The sequence below is a fragment of the Oxyura jamaicensis genome, chromosome Z (assembly GCF_011077185.1).
Source record: "Oxyura jamaicensis isolate SHBP4307 breed ruddy duck chromosome Z, BPBGC_Ojam_1.0, whole genome shotgun sequence".
In the NCBI taxonomy this organism is placed as follows: domain Eukaryota; kingdom Metazoa; phylum Chordata; class Aves; order Anseriformes; family Anatidae; genus Oxyura; species Oxyura jamaicensis.
In genome coordinates, this window is record NC_048926.1 from 28,733,754 (window position 1) to 28,753,998 (window position 20,245).

At 36.6% G+C, this 20,245-nt stretch overlaps 1 protein-coding gene across 6 annotated transcripts in view; it reads left to right on the forward strand.

Moving 5' to 3' along the window:
* SMARCA2 (SWI/SNF related, matrix associated, actin dependent regulator of chromatin, subfamily a, member 2) overlaps nt 1–19,890 on the forward strand; it is a 120,748-nt gene extending 100,858 nt beyond the window's left edge. For all 6 annotated transcript variants that reach the window (XM_035309099.1, XM_035309100.1, XM_035309098.1 and 3 more), the window contains 5 exons: nt 12,256–12,361; nt 13,056–13,157; nt 16,530–16,662; nt 18,185–18,327; nt 18,955–19,890. In XM_035309099.1, the coding sequence (XP_035164990.1) occupies nt 12,256–12,361; nt 13,056–13,157; nt 16,530–16,662; nt 18,185–18,327; nt 18,955–18,990 (520 nt within the window). In that variant the 3' untranslated portion in view covers nt 18,991–19,890. The remainder of the gene's footprint in view (nt 1–12,255; nt 12,362–13,055; nt 13,158–16,529; nt 16,663–18,184; nt 18,328–18,954) is intronic.
* The last annotated feature ends 355 nt before the right edge of the window (nt 19,891–20,245 follow it).

A 20,245-nucleotide genomic window follows, 5' to 3' on the forward strand; every position in this document is an offset into this window, starting at 1 on the left:
GAACCATTTTAAGCTATGTTAATAGAAAATGCATTCAGAGATAATCAAGTAGTGTTTGTATTAAGTGACCCACACCATTATAACAATACAAGATTGTATATAAACAAACTTTCAGAGTCTGTGACTTCAAATACCAAGTTGCACTTCTTCCTTTTTGTAGCTACTGTTCTGGGTGTGGCTGTAAAGTTAACTGGGTTAGTATGTGGTGGAGGATACCAAGCCTGACCTTTTTGTCATATAACTGTTGAAGTGAAGCATTCTGTGATCTGCAGCTCTCTCTAGAGTACTTTGAAAAGTTTATTGCATCATAACAGGATTCAGAGCAATGAATGTGATGACCAGAAAGCTCACTACAAGCGAACTATATTTAGCTTTCTGTTACTTGATAACAAACAAGCTGAAAAGTGATGAAAGTTCAGATGTACCAATCAGGGAATAATAAGGAAGCATCTCTTCATTTTGGATCCCTGGCCTTGAACCTTTTCCTCAAGCCAGGCACTTATGAATAGGGCTTCTACTTCTCATTTCAAAAATAGCAAGCAAGTTACTTCCGCTGACCTCCAGTATATCAGAAATTTGTTACTGGAGATAGTAACTGATAGTTACTGGGGAAGTAGAAGACTGCCTGTTGCTTGTGCCCCAGGAAGTTCATATCTGATTTCTGCCACACAAGTAACTACTGTACTATTATGTAGTGAAAAGGCCTACCAGTCACTCTCCCAGGAGCATGTCTCACAATTCTGCAAGACCAAATTAGTTGCCACTGATAAAATTATACAGTGCCCTGGACAGTTAGAAATTAAAAATACCTGTTAAACTGAGCTCCTAAATGTGATTAACTCTTTAATTCCAAGTTCCTGTATTCTGATTTGTTTTTGAACCAACATCAAACCTTTCAGTCCTGTGAAGGTTGGGACAGAAAAGATGAAAAATTAGGAAACAAGAAACTTCACTATTAACCCCATTTTTTTACTATTATTTTTTTAAGCTAGAGTTTGAACACTTTCAGGATTTGCAGCTTTAGAATTAAGTGGATTTTAGGCATTTGAACCCTTCAGCTTTGTTGCAGTTTCCTGTTTTTTCAGCTCTGGGCTTTTGTGTGTGTGAAATAAATTGTGACAAGTATAGAGGGACAAGTTAATTGGAAGGAAAGGCAATGAGCTTCATCTGGGGAGAAAAGTGTTTTTTATTTTATTTTTATTTTTTTCTTTCCTGTATTAGTATCTGAATGCTGGAAACCATATTTGGCTTATATTTCATTACTAATAAAAGTTTCATCTCTTCATTGTGCAAGTTCAGAGAGTTAATATAGACCACAGACAGCTGATCTTATCCCAAAAGGTGGAGCCATCCAAAATCTTCCTATCTCTGGCCTTAGTTACATTGTCAAAAGCAAATTGATGATCTTTAGTCTAAACTTTTGTTACAGTTAATTAGCAGCAGATGGGAGGGGGAAAGGGAGAGGAATAAAAAACAAAACAAAAAAAAAACAAGACTGTGTTGCTAAACCACTAAATATCTCTGTATTTTTTCTCTCGTTTCTCTTTGCATTTGAGAAGAGTTCCTTGTAAACAAAGAACCACTTCTCCATTCTTATTATCTATCTATCTTTTAAAAAATATTTTTCCATGGTTCTCACAGATAAATGGAGTTGTAGTCGAGTGTTTTTTTTTTTGTTTGTTTGTTTGTTTGTTTTTTGGTGCAGGTTTTAGATAATGTTGATATAGAGGAGTCTCCAAATACTTTCCTAATATTTTTCCCTGCCTATGGCAGGGGGGTTGGAGTTAGATGATCTTTAAGGTCCCTTCCAACCCAAGCTATTCTATGATTGTTACCCTGTCTTTTGTTGTTTTGTAAGCATTTTGGGAAGAGTAGAATCTTATTTAAAAAGCATCCAAAATAGGTTCAGTTGCTTATGTCTAGGAGAGCTAAAGGCTACAAAAATACAAACAATAATCATTACTGAACTGCAGTTTGAGCTACACAGTTATTAAATAAACATCAAAATAAGATTAAACAAACTGGCAGCATTTGAAGTAAGTGTTCAGTGTAAAGGAATGCAGCATATGATCATGTTGAAAACAAAACTCAGATACACAGCTAGTTGTAAAGCCTGGTTAAAGAACTCTATGCAAGACAGTGGAATTTAGCATTGAGGTCATCTTCACGTGGAGGTGTATTCCATTTAATAAAGGAAATAGTAAAGAAGGAGAAAAGGACAAAGATGTAATGCATTGTTAAAATCTTCAGCTCTGTTTGGACTCTGGTGTGAGAGCTGTTGAGGTCCTTGTCAAGTTCACACTGGTTTCTTGCAGGCTGCCATGCTTTGGATTCTACTATTGAGCGATGTACTTTAAACTCTTCTTTATGTTGATATGCATTTCTTTATCACATCTTTGTATTTATCTTATTGTTGAGACAAATAGTCATGCCTCAGTTTGCAGAACTGTGGGGCAAGTGTTCCAACTCACTAAGAAATAAAAATGCATGTTGAATTCAGTGCTCACCTTGCTAAATTGTACTCATGCTTTGAGTATCAAATGGTAAAGCATATCACCAGCTGTAGGTACAGAGAAGTACTACAGATGCAGAGCCTTTTTTCTCTTTTTCTTCTATACTGCTTCACTGACATAAGTGAAGACTAATTATGTTTAATCTATAATGGTTTAGAAGGAAGAAGAAATCTGGACTGGATGAAAAACAAGATAGAAAAGATGGTCATATTCCTCTGACTTCAAGGAAAAGTGTCCTAAGTAGGGTTATGACAGAGAAACAGTTTTAGATAGTTTTCCATTATGTTTGCTTTTCTAACTTCAGCTTTTGCAGTTCTGGCTTTTTGCTGGCATAGCATCTTGCTAAGGGGGGGATACAACTGTGCAGAATAACATCGGATTAAATCATCTGCTTTCTTCATTGTAAGTTAAATGGACAGTTAGAGGAAAGCGTATGATTTGATAAATGAAGGAAAACAGCCTGATAATGGAAAACCACAGAAGTTCGAATGTGAGTGAGGTCTGGAGTTTGCTAAGGTAGACCAATGATGAAATGTCAATGTCAAAGAGAAGGACAATCTTCTGGGAAAAGGCTGACTGGACGAAAGAGAGGAAGAATGAAGGATATTGCTAGAAATAACAGTGAGGAAGTCTGAAGCAATTTCAAAATTGTCATTTAAGAGAAAAAGAAGTGTTGAGAGAAAGTCAGAATTCCCAAATGTTAATTAAAATTTGCAGGAAATGCTGAATATTGAGAAAATAGTTACTCATTTATGTTAACAAAATGAGAACAAGAAAAGAAGGAGGGCTAGTGTGCAGTGAGGATGACATAGAGATTAAATGAAGATTGTATATTTATAACTCCAAAGTTAAATGATTCTTATTTGGTTCTCAGTAAAGATGATATTGGCTATGAAGACAAAGGGAGAATGGATAGTCACAGAATCACAAAATCATCTAGGTTGGAAGAGACCTCCAAGATCACCGAGTCCAACCTGTGATGTAGCAGTAGTGTTATGGTAATAGTGAGGACACAGATAGTAAAATTACCAAGAGGAATGGAATATTCAAAGAACTCAAGCATTCATCTGTGGGAACAGGCCTCTGAGTAATGGAAATCTCAGGATTTTGAAAGGACTGATGTATAGAAATTGATATCAGATTTGTCATGCAAGACTAGCTTTCTAGCTGATTTTGTAGCCAAGGTATGCTATTTCATCAAAGGAAGAGAGAGAAAGTTTTATAAAGTTGGATTTTGGTAAAGCATTTGTTAGGGCCCAATAGGAAAAATATTAGCTCAGATGAAAGAGGAGATCTAATGAGTAAGCTTTGTAATCCCAGTGGGAAAAACAACAAACAAACAAAACAAAACATAAAAAAAAAGATTGAGATGTAACTAAAGACAGTGTTAACAACAACAAAAAGTATTAAACTGGAAAAAAAGATGTCAGAAAAGTTAAGGTTGGTGTTGGCATAGATCATAATATATAAATTATATATGTTTTAATATGAGGAGTGTCCTCGCCAAACATGAAGTTCAAAGGTATCAATATTAAAAGAATATAGCATGTTATTTATGGAGGACACAGTTAAGTCTGGAGTCAAAGAACTGGCATGAAATAATGTAGCTCAGACTGCATTAAAAGGTAGTTACAGACTAAAAATAGGAAACTTTTCCTTGAGTTGGAAGCTCATTATGTGGAAATAATAGAAAAAGGAAGACCTAGACAGGGAAATTATTGATCAAAGTTAAGTATGAGCAATCAATATTGTCCATCTATAAAAACAACAACAACAAAAAACACACGAAAATCAATGGCATTTACACTCCTACCAGTATGGTGGATGAGGAAATACAGGTGTCATTATACGTGATGAAATCAGTGTGTCTGGATTGCTGTTCTTGAATACCTTCCATTCAAGAATGATTAGTTTATATTGAAGGTGTAAATAATTACTTCAAGTTTGGGAGAGTCTTGCAAGAAGAAACAGGTTGGTTTGTTTATCCTCACACAGCTCAATGTGAGAAGGGAAAACAATTACTCTCAGTAAATTCAGGTAGGAAACAAAGAAAACATAAACACAGGGAGAATATAGAACTATATAACATACAGAATGGTGGTCACAGGTTTATATGAGTGTAAACAGGAATATATTCAAGTTGGTAACTAACAGATTCTGGAACAGTCTTCTGTATGGAGTAGTGGCATGGGAATACCTAACTAGATTTAAGACTTGTTCCTTGATTAAAAAACTTTGCATGATTGTTTGTTACCAAGGTCTTAGATTCAAGGACCTGGAAACGCCTTTCCAGTTACACAATTGATCCTGATTCTCCAATGTAAAATATATTCATTGCCTTTGCGGGCTCCATTTGAAATCATTTCAGTTTATTTTAATTTGTTATTTTGTTGAAATTACTGCTTCACTTAAACTAGTACTTAGGTGCCCTTACAGATCTTGCATCTCACTTAAATCTTGCTATATACAGCTGTTTAGAAGAGAGTGAATTGAAATGTATCGAGATTACCGTCACTCATTTCTAGTTCTGATTATATTAACCTGTCTTCTATCCCCTCTAAAATTAGGAACGGATAATGCAGAGATTAGTGTGTTGTATGCACACTATGTTTGCAGGAAGCATATAGTTCAGCCTTTTGAAAGCAAGAACAATTTTACTGGAAAGCGATTTTTTTTTCTATGAATAAGGAATTTGCATGCCAAATGCTCAAGTCCCCAGCTGCTGATTTTGCATCACGCACATGCACACTTACTTTCCAGAACCATATTTTTTCTCTTTTAAGGTGTTCCTTTATTTTCTGTAACAGAGGAAGACATGCCCTAAGTTTTGCTTCCCTTTCCTGATTGTTAGAATTAAGTGGGAAAAAAAATAAGATTGATAATCATAATCCTTCAACCTATGTACAGATCTGTTGTCCTCTTCTGCCTCTCATCAGCTTGATATTTACTGTGTAGGTGCCAATTTGGTGCACCTGCTGTTTTGCATGAGCTTTGTTTAGATAGCAAGAGTTTACTTAAGAGCCCCAGGACCCTAACAGCTCAGTTGAATGCAGTGATTTACATTCGTTATTCAGCTCCTCTCTGCTCTGCTCATCAGCCTTAAATAAAGTAAGGACTTGCATGGTGTACCATTAGCTTCACAAAGCCTCCTCCCTGTTGTGGGTAGCAGTTGACCACATTTAAGAAAGCTGATAAGAAAATTGGAGTCTGGGGTTGTTGTGTCCTAACCGTGTTTTGTGCCTTGGCAACAGACTTCGCCTGTCTGTGATGCCTAGTATTTCAATCACTGCCTCATTAAAGCTAAAATGTTTAAATTAATGGCCACAGTATTCTAATTTTGACAGGGCGTAGGGAGAAAGTATTTTTCTGTGTATTTGAAATTGATTTTATTCAGAATTTTTCCAGCTGCTTTCTGAATTTGCCAGTTTTTAACTGTTGAAAAATGGTGAGTAATGTAATTGACCATTACTGATCTAACTAGTAATTAATTATGCCAACTGGTACTCTTGAGTATTCAAACATGCAAAGGAAATAATTTTTGTTTATGCCCACTCCAAAGCTATGGAATATATAGCCATGCGTCAAAATCAGGAATTAGTATTTCTACCCATTTCCAGTTCATTGATAGGGACAGGTCCACCATGTATCACTATAGTCAGTTCCAAAAAAGAAGAGCTGCTAAATGCATTTAACAGAAATGAATAGTATTCGTACTTATGTGGGTTGTGGTTTGAAGTTTTCACATAGTAAGGTCATTCCTCTGTATTTATGCTCTCTTCATTTTTCCACACACAAAATTTGTGGTTGTTTGTTTGCTTTTAACAAACATCATTTTTAGTTACACTTGAATTGGAGGTGCAATTTGTGCACATTAGTTCTGGTTGTGAGCATTCATTCTAACCACTCACTACTGAATTTCAGTGTTTGCTAAAAAAGTGTGAAATTTTCTAGAAATGTGAGAACATTATGCAGTTTCAGATTCACAGTTGTCTCTCCTTTTTGACTCCTAAAGAGAAAGAGGTTTGATAGTAGTAGAAATTTTGACAGGTAAGCAGCAGCTTGTTTCTGGCCACATACTGCCAGGGAAAAAAGGTACAAAAGCAGATACTTATAAATTAGGCCTAATGGTTCCTGCATTTAATTCTACTGAAGATAATACTGACTAAATGAGCAGAAATATGTACTTAATGTACCTTGTAAGTAGTTTGACAAAACAGAGAGAAAATTGGAAGCACTGAGCACAAATACTTTTCTGAGTGAAAGTCTTTTAAAAATGATCAGTTATCTATTAACGAGCTTGCATACCATGCAAGTATTTGCATGTGAGCACATAGAGGAGTGATGTGATGAGGTACTGCAGTAGCAGTGAGCTGTCACTCTTAGTTCATTTGCAGTGAGCTCTGATAATTTATTCTGGGCCTTCTTCCCTTCAGCAAGTATCCTGCTAGTTGCTAGGAAACTGTAAGTGATTTTTTACTGCGCATGCTTTTTATGTGGCAGTTGTGGTTATTTTCTAAAACTGAGGATGAAGATTAAAATCAGTGTTGCACTAATAATTACTAATTTTCTCCTGTTGTATCCACAACACAGCCACCTGAGATTGTCAGAAAATATCACATTCATTTACAGTGTATGTGGTTGTATACAAAGGGAGCAGAACGTAACATTTCTTTGTGAGAGGCATTTCTATAAAAATGGTACACTGGAATAAGCTGTTATTGATCTGGGTAGGCAAAATTGGGCACTAGTCTTCTGTCTGTTGCATATTTCATGCACTTAATGTTTTTTTTTTCCTCTCATGACCTTAAGTGATTCTCAGTAATTAATTATATCAGGCAAAAGCTTGAAGGTTTTTTTATGGCATTCTTCCTTTAATAGAATGTGTGAACAAACTACAGTTAGCTAGATTTATATCTTGAAAATAGGATATTGCTTTTTAATAATTTACTACCATTAATTTTTTTGTGTAAAATACAACATAAGGGTGTATGCATATGTGTAAAAAGGAGAGGGAGGGTGAAGCCATGAGATAAACATATGCATACATATATATATATATAGTTATGGGACCTTTTTAATAGGGCAAATATGGCCAGCATGTTTTAAAGTCTGATCAAAATTAGATTATTAGCAGCTCTTCATACTAAAATAAGATTAAAGATGGTTATATTTGCTGTTAAAATCTGAAGTGTAATTGAAGCAACACCAGCATCAGCGTTTCACTATTTTTTCTGAAGTAGATATTTCTGTTAGAAGAAAGCCAGTGAAGTTTAAAACACAGCAGTGACATCTCAGTCCCTCTGCATACCAAATCCACATTGCACAAAGTTTTGAAAGCAACTTGTTGTATTTTAAAAAGATTAGCTGGTATTTATATTATACACAAGTATATTGTACAGATTTACTAAAAGCATTTAAAATTTGCCAAATCAAGCACACAGAAATTAGGATATAACAGGAAAAAAAAAGAAGTGTAAACCTAATGTTTCCTGTTATCATAGGAACATACGTTACTATATGCTGTATAATGGTGTTACAGCCTTACGGTTTGTTTTGCTTTCCTGTGCTTTGCTTTGCACAGAGCCTGTGCCTTGTGTATGGAAGATGGACAATGATCACTTAATGCATGGCCAGATTCCTCCTGGGCTTCTGTATCATGCTTATGAGTATAGGGAGTCTGAATGTTTTGCAGACACATCACTTTTTCACAATATTGTGCTGTCATTCTTCACAATGTTTTACTCTCATTTTACATGTGAAGAATAGAGACTAGAGACTTAAATTTATGAAACAATTTGGTCACCAGAGATCTTATTTCTCAGAGTACTTAGTGTTTGTAGGTTCAGAAAAAATGTCCATGATCTCAGTTGCAGCTTAGAGTGTTTGACACTTCCCTTTATTAACAATGTATTACTATATATAAATATATATATTCCTCAATTTCCAGAAGAGTGGGAACACATTATAATTAAGTAAATTGTGTAGTGTGTTTTTAATGCATTGCTTTTGTTTTGCTTTCTGTTCCTCTCTAAGAGGGCAGCCTGAGATGATAAGTTCTGTCATGTGACATGACGTCACTGACAGGGATTATTAACAGGATTGGTGCCTTTAAATCCATAAACACCTCCCACTTTGACTGGAAAAGTAGGAAAATAATGAATTTGACTCTTCAGTGTGAATCAGTTCTAAGGAGATGGCAGATACAATGGCATGTCATCTGGGATGACAACTATCTGGTCATTTTATGATTTCCTCTATTTCAGTAACAGGGTGCTTCCCAAGAAAACTAGATCTCTTGGCTGAAGTTGCTTCTAAACTGCTTGGAGTGTGATGTGCAAGTGGTCTTCAGGTTGTCTACACCAACATCTGTATAGGGTAGATAGACATGACTATTACCTTCCCTGACAGAGATGCCCAGTACACCTTCTTGTCTCCTCATGCAGCAGTAGCACCAAAGAAGTGTGTTTACATGTGCCATGATCTTGAATCAACTGCCAGGAAACAGCTGGCAGTTACTGTCTGCTGCTGCAAGTCAAAAAATGTTGTCAGGGTGAGACAGAGGCACTTACTACTAGGTTAGCACTGGAGAGAAAAATACTCTAGATGCCAGGTTGTCCCAAGGGTATTGGATTGACACCACTGATTAGCAGGCTATAATTTAAACATTTATATTTGTTGTTCTCTCTGATGCAAGGCCAAAGTGTCAAAACTAAAATAAGACAAAAAAAAAAAATAAAATAAGACAAAACTAAAATAAGAACATTAAGAAATCTTGAACTAGGTGAGCAACAGCTCTTTAGGAAATGAGAAAAATCTCCTCATTCCTGCTTGTTCATTGATCTTTCAGGTTCCCCAAGCAAATTTGTGTCTCCACAGATTCTCAGGCCTATAGAGGTACCTATGATATGATAGGCATACATGATTTAGATAGAGGACAGAGCTGTTCAGTGCTTTCCATCATCCTTATTGTTCATGGCAGAACTGCCTCACTTAACCCGTGTTTTACTGTCAATTTAATGTGTCTAATAAGATCCCACACTGTTATGGAGGGTGACTGCAAGAGAGAAGCTCAGGTGAAGGTGAAGACTTGGCAGCAGCCTTCACCTTGTCCAGCTCTTGTGAGGGTTTGGTTTATTTAAATTATCATCCACATGAGAAATCAGGGTCATGAGAGAAGCAAGCATGTGAACATGGGCAGGGAATGCTTGTGAATCCTAGCACAACAGATTACAGTTCATTTCATCAGAACTTTTTTTCTGCTACTTTGTCTGTGACTAGAACAATGTTAACAGAGGGGAAAAAAGAAAAAAAAAAATGAAGCCTGTAAGTGCCATTAACACATTTCCTCTCCAGGTGACTTACAGCCATCTATTATTTGTGAAGCCACAAATGAGAAGATTTAAAGCAATCAAACAAACAAAGAAACCTTCAGTTTGTAAGTGTCAAAATAGCTATAAATAAAGGGCTAACAACAGGAAATCTGGAAACCTTAGAAATTCTGAGCACCTGTAAATGATAGGAGATGTTCCTAGAGTATGAGAGAATTTTAGATAACCCATTAATTTATTTCAGATGATTGAAGAAGTACAAATCACAGTAGTAATTTTCAGTACAGTTAGAATGATCTTCCCAGGAACCTAACACTCAGTAGTGGAAATAAATAATGTTCTTTATTGTACCATTTAGTTATTCTGAAAGCAATCAGCATCTGGCATAATGGAAATCAGTATAGCTGAGTTAGTTGGCAGGTGTGACTGCTGGGCTGTTTTCCATCATCTATCAGTGGTAATGGTCAACTAGAGAGGTCCCAGATGACTGGAGACCTGCTAATATGACACCCATCTATGAGAAGGGTCATAAAGAGGACACAGGGAACTACAGGCCTGTCAGCCTGACCTTGGTGCCAGGAAAGGTGATGGAACAGGTCATCTTGAATGCAATCATGCGATGTATGCAGGACCACTGGGGGGATCAGGCCCAGTCAGCATGGGTTCAGGAACAGCAAGTCGTGCCTGACCATCTCCTTCTATGACCAGGCAACCCACCTGGTAGATGAGGGAAAGTCTGTTGATGTAGTCTGTAGTCTACCTAGACTTCAGCAAGACCTTTGACACGGTTTCCCACAGTATTCTTCTGGAGAAGCTGGCAGCTCATGGCTGGGTCAGGTACACTCTTTGCTGGGTTAAAAACTGGGTTGACAGCTGGGCCCAGGGAGTGGTGGTGAACGGAGTGAAATCCAGCTGGCAACTGGTCACCAGTGGTGTTCCCTAGGGGAGGGTGTTGGGGCCCATTGTCTTTAACATCTTTATTGATGACTTGGATGAGGGAATTGAATGCTCCCTTAGTAAGTTTGCAGACAACACCAAGCTGGGGGGAAGTGTCAATCTGCTGGAGGGTAGGAAGGCCCTGCAGAAGGACTGGGACAGGATGGGTCATTGGGCAGAGGCCGATGGGATGAGGTTTCAACATGGTTAAGTGCCAGATGCTGCACTTTGGCCACAACAACCCCATGCAGCGCTACAGGCTTGGGGCAAAGTGGCTAGAAAGCTGTGCAGAGGAAAGGGATCTGGGAGTGCTGATTGATGCTCACCTGAACGTGAGCAGGCAGTGTGCCCAGGTGGCCAAGAAGACCAGCGGCATCCTGGCTTGTGTCAGAAATAGTGTAGCCAGCAGGGCCAGGGAGGTGATCGTCCCCCTGTACTCAGCTCTGGTGGGGCCACGCCTCAAGTACTGTGCTCAGCTTTGGGCCCCTCACTACAAGAAGGACATTGAGGCCCTGGAGCGTGTCCAGAGAAGGGCTACGAAGCTGGTGAAGGGCCTGGAACACAAGTCCTATGGGGAGTGGCTGAGGGAACTGGGGTTGTTTAGTCTGGAGAAGAGGCTCAGGAGAGACCTTATTGCTCTCTGCAACTACCTGAAAGCAGGGTGTGGGGAGACGGAGGTCAGTCTCTTAACATAGGTAACTAATGTTAGGACTAGAGGGAATGGCCTCAGGTTGCACCAGGGGATGTTTAGGTTGGAAATGAGGAGACATTTCTTCTCAGAAAGAGCAGTCAGGCATTGGAACGGGTTGCCCAGGGAGGTGGTGGAGTCACCATCCCTGGGGGTGTTTAAGGAAAGATTGGACGTGATGCTTAGAGACATGGTTTAGTGGGGGATATTGGTGGTAGGGAGATGGTTGGACCAGATTATCTTGGAGGTCTTTTCCAACCTTAATTATTCTATGATTCTATGAATAAATGGTGTGCTATGACTAGGATTTAAAAAAAAAAAAAAAAAAAAAACAAATACAAAATGACCAGGAGGGAGATAAAATTACAGTAACGGGAGAGAGACATGCTAAAAAATAAAAAGAAAAAAAAAATAAAAGGAAGAAAAGGGTAAGACTGCACTTGGCAAACCACTATAGAATTCAGTTTCAGGTCCTGATCCTGATTCCATAAAGTCACATGTGTTCCTGTAATGGTGATAAGTTAGGAAAACAGCAGAAGGGTTTGTATTAAATTGTAAATCAACTATCTCTATTATTATAATTTGTTGTTGTTGTTATTAATAATAATTATATTTATGAAATAATTATAATTACTATTTTATTATTAATGATAATAATCCAGATATCAATTTCTAATTCTTTGAAAGCAACATGTTTTTTTGTTGTTGTTGTTTTGTTTTTTTTCTCTGTGGGTGTGTGTGGAGAGAATTGTAATAATTCTTTACGTTGCAAGTTTGTTTTTCTCAACAGTTCTGGAAGGCAGCTAAGTGAAGTCTTCATTCAGCTCCCATCTAGGAAAGAACTACCAGAGTATTATGAATTGATTAGGAAACCAGTGGACTTCAAAAAAATTAAGGTAGGAACATTTTAGAGATTCCAACATTTATTTTTGTTAGACAAGGCAAATATGCATTCAGTATTAAAATTACAGCATGAATATTGTATGTACCTCTGTTTGTGACTTGTACTTCAAGCAGTGTTAAATCCCTTGTAATGAATTTTGTTTCGTTTATTTTGCATCATATCACTGTAATTTCAAAATGTAGCAGTGACATAAATATCACTTTCCGAGAGTATATCTGTCTTTTTTTAAAAGAACCAATTGCAACTTTGTAAGGAAATCTTTAGTAAAAAATATTTTTCGCAAAAATTTAGTGGTTATAGGGGAATATAGACATCCCTAAAGTACTGTCTTGGAAGAGCTAGACCAGATCTAAACAGTTTTGCAGATGGGGCTTAAGCAACTTGTTGCACATGAGGTGATTTGAAATTCTTTGAGTTTCATTCATGTCCTAGTTTATTTGATTCTGTGCTGGGAAAAAAGAAACTGGAAAGTCTTTTACCAGAAGTTTCTGTGGCTTTTGTCCCTTCCACTCCACAAAGAAATTGCATGATTTTTGCTGTTACCACCGTAGTGTGATTTTGTAACATTTTAAAAGAGAATGTCTTTGATGTATTGCAATCAAATATTAATTCTATGTCCTGTCTGCTGTTTTTTCTCTTTGCCATTGCCCCTCCATACTTCCCATTTTCTTCAACAAATACAACAGGAAAGAATTCGCAATCATAAGTATCGGAGTCTTGGAGACCTGGAGAAGGATGTCATGTTGCTGTGTCACAATGCTCAGACATTCAATCTGGAGGGATCACAGGTCTGACTGAACTTCTGTGTGTTAAGAGTTTTGGTCCTTAAATGATTATTATTTATGTCTACAAACCCTGTGCTTGAATTCTTATTTTAAATAAAGAAAGATGTCCAAATTCTTACAGTTATCCAGAGTCCTCTGGTCACAGCTGGAGTGGGAGCATGCAGTGAATTTGGTTTGGAGTCTGATTCTGAGATCAGTTTTGTTCTGTTCTGTATGTAGTTCAGAGCTGCTGCAGAACCATTTGAATCTATAATAAATGACTGTTCATGTTCATCAGCTTGGGCTTACCAGAGTGGATGACAGAAGGAGCAGATGTAGCAATATGGTTTAGTACCAGATATACTTGAAATGCTTAGTAGCGAGCACTTATCTCTAGTAGTGGCAGATAGAAATTTAAGGTTTCTCCAGCAGTAAATCTTTCTGTGTAAAGTTATATTCTCTGAGCCCTATGGCAAGTATTTTTTTTTTTTTGAAAGATCAGTGTCCATTTTGACAGTCAGTAATACTGTCAAAACCCAGCTGAGTCTTAGAGGTTTAGAAGGCAAAATCTCTCAACTTAAACAAATGTTTTAAACAAATGTGTATAGTGCTGTGAATTTGGAACAGAAGATGCTGACACAAAAGGATGCTGACTACAAAATCTGGATGACAGATGAGAAAGTTGTCTCACACAGTGAGAGGTGGAGGTGTTAGAATTGACAGGAACAATCCTGAATGGGTATAAATGTTCAGTAGATCTTGTTGCTTTGTTTGGAAATAAGCCAACCTGTATCACAGTTTTGCAGAATTAGTTTCCATTGTAACGTAGCAACATTAACTACCAGAGTTAGTATTACTTTTTATAGTACAAAGCACAAATAACTGGTATAAAAGTTTTGCTTTGTTCTGTCTGTTTTGCTTCCTTTTTTTGGTTGTTTTTTATTGTTGTTTGTTTGTTTTTAAAGTTTGTCTCCTATGTTCTCTATGTTAATTTTTATTTCCAATGAATTATGGGGCATTTCTGCAGCAGTTCTCCAATTTTAAGGTTACTTTATATTCTTAGTGATAGTTTGGTTCTACCTTTGCTCTGGCATATCAGTATACCAGTTTACTTCAGTAAACTAGATTTTTTGTTTTGTGCACATAAAACAACAAAAAAAATCTAATTCAGACAGCTGCTTAAGTACACAGTGACTTCAAGTGAAATTCTGCATGTTCCTTTCATTACTATGATGCATGCTGCTTCTCCTTGGAGCAAAGCAGTTCCATCTGAGCTGGAACTTTTAAGAGGGGTTTTCGGGGGAGACAGACTTTTTTTGAGGCAGACTTTTTTTTGAGTTCCATGTAACCTCAGCAGTTTGAAACATTTTTCATGTTGTAAGGGTCAAATGAAAATCAGACATGGAAGGGATTAAAAATAGTATTTGTCTATTGAAACAGAAAAAAAAAAAGTCTTAAAAACTTGCATAATTTGAAGTTCCATTGTTTTTCTCATTTTTAAGGAAGTTCCACGGTCATGGCTGTTCCATTGATGATACCTGTTGGAATTGGATTTTCATCAGAATAAATCTTTTATTTGCATAGCTTTTCCTGATGTAGCCCCCCAGTCTTTTCTGGGTCAGACTAGCTACTGAATATCTACAGATAACCCCAAATTAAGAAGGTTAAAAAAATTAGAAATACTTCGTTTCTGTTGGAAATTTTGTTAAAAAGTCTGGGTCATAGCAAGTTCTTAAATATGTAGTGTCTGGAGTTAAAAATATAATCCTGTACTCTTCCTTGACTATTCTTGTCTTAGAAAGGTGTTTGGTCTGAGAAAGGACAGCAAAGTTAGTTGAAAGAGCAATTCTTAAGAACAATTGAATATGCTGGGCCTATAGGACAGAAAAAAAAATAAATAAAAATAAAATAAAAAAAACTTGAGAGCAACTTAGGGGGCTTCTAAGGATAGCACACTTTATAAACAGTAGGTATAAGACAACATCAATAATAATTTTACTTCCAGGAAAAGAAAAAAAATCTGGGGTCTGACAGCATAATCACGTCACACAACTGAAGGAAAAAAGCCACTTCAAAACAGTCATAATCATTATGTATTACGGGTGTCAACAAACAACTTCTACCATGTTCAAAAGCAGTCAAACATTTCATAACAGAGAGCATGGGAGTACTTAAAGAATGTGGAACAATCTGTACTGAGAGGAAATTTTTCTGAAGTGGACTTGGTGATCAACTGAAAAAAAAATCACATTTCACATAAAGTATTCTGAACTGAATTTTTTTAATTAATTTTACTGAAGCTGCAAAATATTAGTGTTTTTATCAGTTTTAATTTACCGATTTTAATGGCCACCAAAACTTCCTCCATTATCTTTCTTGCAATTATTGAATGTCCCTTTATACAAGAAAGTGTTTAATTAAGCTGAAGGAATAGTATGGCAGCTAAGGTAGTTCAATGCAGGACGGTAAGAAAACCACATACAGTCTATGACTTTGTACCTTTCTGTTAACTGTTCTTAATTGTTCAGTGCTGATTTGTGCAGACCTTGGCATCTGAGATCTTACAAAGCAAAATACATAAGCTTCCGTGTTAAGATGATTATGAAGCCTCACTTAATTAGGAAGACTATGATAAGCCTTCCTATAGAAGGCCATAGCCTTCTGTTATGCTAATCTGAGAAATGCCTTGCAAACCAAATGTAGTCCTCTCATTTGTAGATGTGAGGCTAAATTGAAAATGTAGAAAAAATTGTAGAGGTAAAGGTTGAATTGAAAATCTGATTTGTGAAAGATACTTAAGGTTACATTGTGTTCAAGAACAGGCAATAAGTTCAGAACATGCACAGATTTTTTCAGTCTTTTTAGATTTGAGAAGAAGGAAGGGATGATCTGCTTGGGTTAAACTACTTCCCTTGTAACCACTTTGGATTTCAGGAAAAAAAAAAAAAAAAAAAAGGGAAAATTAACATTAGAGCTAGTCATTTGGCATTACCAAATATATTGTTAGACTTTAATTCAATTTGTTAATTGAGATGCTTACTGCTGAAGACTGTCACATGTCACATTGGCAGGTTTTCAAGATTCTTATAATCTAATGAAAATACAGAATAGTTCCGGTGGTAGTAAAAACAGTAAGGAAAAATTTCTAACTGAACATTTAAAGCATAATATATTTTAAGAATTCTATTTTTATGAGTCACTGACAAATTTCTTCATTCAGCAAACAGAAAGTTAATGTTGGCATTTATTTTAAAATGCATGCAATGAGCAGTGTTACTTGTAATTTGAAAAGGACATATACTCTGTGGATTTGCAACAGAAACGAAGGGCTATACTGTGAATTGTTGATTCTGCTTGACTTTACAGCTCTAACATAGATCTGTATTCATATTGTAGATATATGAGGATTCCATAGTTCTTCAGTCAGTGTTCAAAAGTGCACGACAGAAGATTGCCAAAGAAGAAGAAAGTGAGGATGAAAGCAATGATGATGAAGATGATGATGACGAAGACGAGTCAGAGTCAGAATGTGAGTCCCCTGCTAGGTAGAGAAGATAAAGTATATGTAGGGGTAATTATTTGTTCCAGTTTCTGCTGTGAGAATCTACTTTCCATGAAAGAAAGTAACTTCTTAAAAAGTTTTCTGCTTTGGGTGTTTACATTCAGCTTAATTCTTGTTGCTTTGTGTTATTGCTGTACTTGTAACAGTATAGTGAACTACTTTTAAGCCAGAAACAAATCACAGAAGTGCTTTGTGGGAGCAGGTCTCACTGGCCTTAAGAGTTGATAAACTCTCTGATCCTATTGATGTTATTTTTAATTACAACTACCTGCAAATGCTAGATACAATCTTTATTCATAGGTGGTCAACCTTTCAGGCATGATGTGACACAAAAAATTCATCATTAGTTAAGAACCAGAAGATGTAGCAAATATTCTTCAGTGAGGAAGGGATGAAGTGAAACTCCAGATCCTTTCAGAAGTAGGAGGTGACACCAATTCTCCAGATGGCCCATCTTTAAGAAAAGACTGGACTGGACTGGAATTCAGGGCATGGTGCAGGAAAAACTGGAGCATGTCTTCGAAGAAGAGACCTCTTATCCCCTCTTGAAATATTCTGACAATATATTAGCCCTCTTGGTGAAAATATTTGTCTTCTGCTTCTAGTTTGACTTTTAATCTGCTGTGTATATCCTGTTCCACTGATTAACTAGTGCATTGAAATTGTCGTAGCACACTGATGGCCAAAATGGAGCCAGGATTGTCCGTACAAAGGGCCTAATCTCAATACTGTCTTCCAGGTCTCCTTGTCAGTTCAGATTTCCTCAGTGGAAACATAACCACCAAACATGAAGTCCCTGCAGACTCAGAGACATGATGTAGTAGAAAAGGAGGCATCTTTTATTTCCACTCCATGCCACTCAGTACTTCTACCCATGCTTTCCAGCTACCGCATCTGTCTTGTTACAGAAACTATAGTACTTTGCCCTGAACTACTCTTCCAAGTACAGCAAGCAGTTCTGCAAAACATGACATTTCAGCAGTTCGTTTGGAAATCAGACACTTAACATGACCTTCAGAAAGGTGTATACTCCAAATGTGTTATCTTCGCATGGCATTTCTGTGGTCTAAAATAACACAATTGCTTGCTTGTACAAATCATAAGCATGTCTCTATGCAAATAAGAAAGTATTTTCATATGTGCATCTTATCACAAAACCAGATAATACCTGTGGACGCCATGCATTCTGAAAGTGAAAAAGAATGTGCACATGGTTAACTTCAAGTTGTTCTTTATGGCTTAATACAAATCATTGTTACAACTATCAAAAAGTAGAGAAATAAAAGCAAAACCTTTGATCGTTCCACAGTGCAGATAAAGAACAGAGAAAGTACCTTTTCAGGTTGCTACCAGAGGAGAACTTCTATGAACAGAGACAGCATTTAGAAGTTGATAAGTGATCTTCAGTAATTATTTTATTGAATTAGCAAAGAGTGGCTACATTGTTTTTTAAAAAATGCATTCATATATGTTGTTTTACTTTCTGCAGCAAAATCAGTGAAAGTCAAAATCAAGCTGAATAAGAAGGATGAAAAGAGTCGGGAGAAAGGGAAAGGCAAGAAGAGGCAAAGCCGAGCAAAAGCGAAACCTGTTGTGAGTGATGATGATAGTGATGAGGATCAAGATGAAAATGTAAGTTTTGTTCACTGAGACTGTGGAAGTGGTTGCAGTGATTACGTCTCTACCCTGTCTTGCTTGCTGTCAGAATTCTCACCTATTCATGCTTAAGCATGTATTTAATCTGTATTCATTATCTTGAGAGAATTTGGCAAGGGTGTTAACTGTATCTGGGTGTGCTTAGGAGATCTGGGCCCTGTGCTGAAAGACAAGAAGTCTAAGAAGTCTGGAGCTTATTTCTTGGAGTTGTTCCTACCTTCTTTGTAACTTTAAACCTCATGGTTTGTTTGCTTTCATCCCCAAATGAAAAACTCTTAGTTTGATTTTTTTTTTTTTGGCGGGTTCTTGTATTAATGGAACAAATGGAAGCAGACCTCTTCTTGGTTGTTTTTAGGTGTCCCTGTAGACAGAAAAATTGGTGTTTCCTTACTCAGTGTCTTTTCTTCTCTAAAGAAGCCTGCAGCAGCTGAATTAAATGTCATGAAAGAGAAATATTAGAAAACAGTGTATTTCTTAAGGCTATCTTGATTTGTCAGTTTAATTGTCATCTTTCTCCCCTTTTCTTTCTTTTTTCTTCTTTAACAAATTCCACAGAATAGCTGGCAAAGAATTTCTGACTTGTCTTGTGTCTCTTACCTCTAGGACCAGTCGGAAGCAAGCGGAAGTGATGATGAGTGATCCATAGGGTTTATTTTCTTGGCAGAACTGACCCCCTTCCCTTCTCTTCTCCCTTCTCCTATTTTATGCCCAGTGAATTCATTTTGTCAAATAGACATTGGGTTGTTTCTGTATTCTCATTCTCTATAAATTAGCTTTAGGGTAGTGCCAGACAAACATATGATATCATAGTGTAAAAAAGGAAAAAATGTAACATATTGTGACCAAATGGGCCTCAAAGATTTAACAACAAAGCAACAAAAAAAGCTTTTGATGGAAAATGTGGGTTGGTAGTATATTTCTATGGGCGGGGTTTAGCTTGGTAATGGTTTAATTGTGCCTGGTTTTATCATTTGATAGGAAGTTTTTCAGTGGCATCAGAGAGGAAAAAAAAAAAATAAAAAAAAAAAAAAAAAGTCTTTTGTAGCATTGATAACCAGGAGAAGCCATTAAAAGTCACTGGTTATTTTATTTTTCATCAGGCAGTTTTTAAGGTTTTTATTCGTTCTGTACTTTTTTTTTTTTTTTTTTTTTACACTGTGGTACATATATGCAACTTTGTTTAATAGCTTATAATTGTACAGTAGTTAGCCTTCATCCATCTTGTCCCCTTTATGTTTTTCCACTTTATGCTTGACGATCTTCAGAAAAATGCTTTTTGAATTGTATCAAATTTGTCTAATGTAAACTTTGCTTAACTTTTTTCTCCTTGATTAAAAAAGTTGGGTTGAAAAATGCTATTGAATATTGCAATCTATATAGTGTAATGGATGGCTTCTTTCATCAGACTGATCTTCTATGTTACCAATGTGGATTATCACCTTTTCCCTAAAGTGTACTTAATCTTTGCTTTCTTTGCACAATGTCTTTGGTTGCAAGTCATAAGCCTGAGGCAAATAAAATTCCAGTAATTTTGAAGAATGTGGTGTTGGTGCTTTCATAATAAAGAGATAATTTAGCTTAATAGATCCAGTCCTGTGTTATGAATTCCACAAAAATCTTTTTTATAGTACTGATAGGAGGACAAGAATGTTTCCTGTAGAGAGGTCTACTATGGTCTGTCCAGAAGTATGTAAAATAAGAACTCATCACCACAGAAGTATCTTCAGAGACGAAGAGAAGGCATTTGAGACATGTTAAAATAAAAATAAAGTTGAAGTCATAAAATAATAACTTGAAGTAAAAGTGTAATTCCTTGCCTAATTACAATTCAGGTGATTAAGCAATAAAATAAATGGTTTGTTTTCTTTTTCTTCCAGGAAATGTATATCCCCAG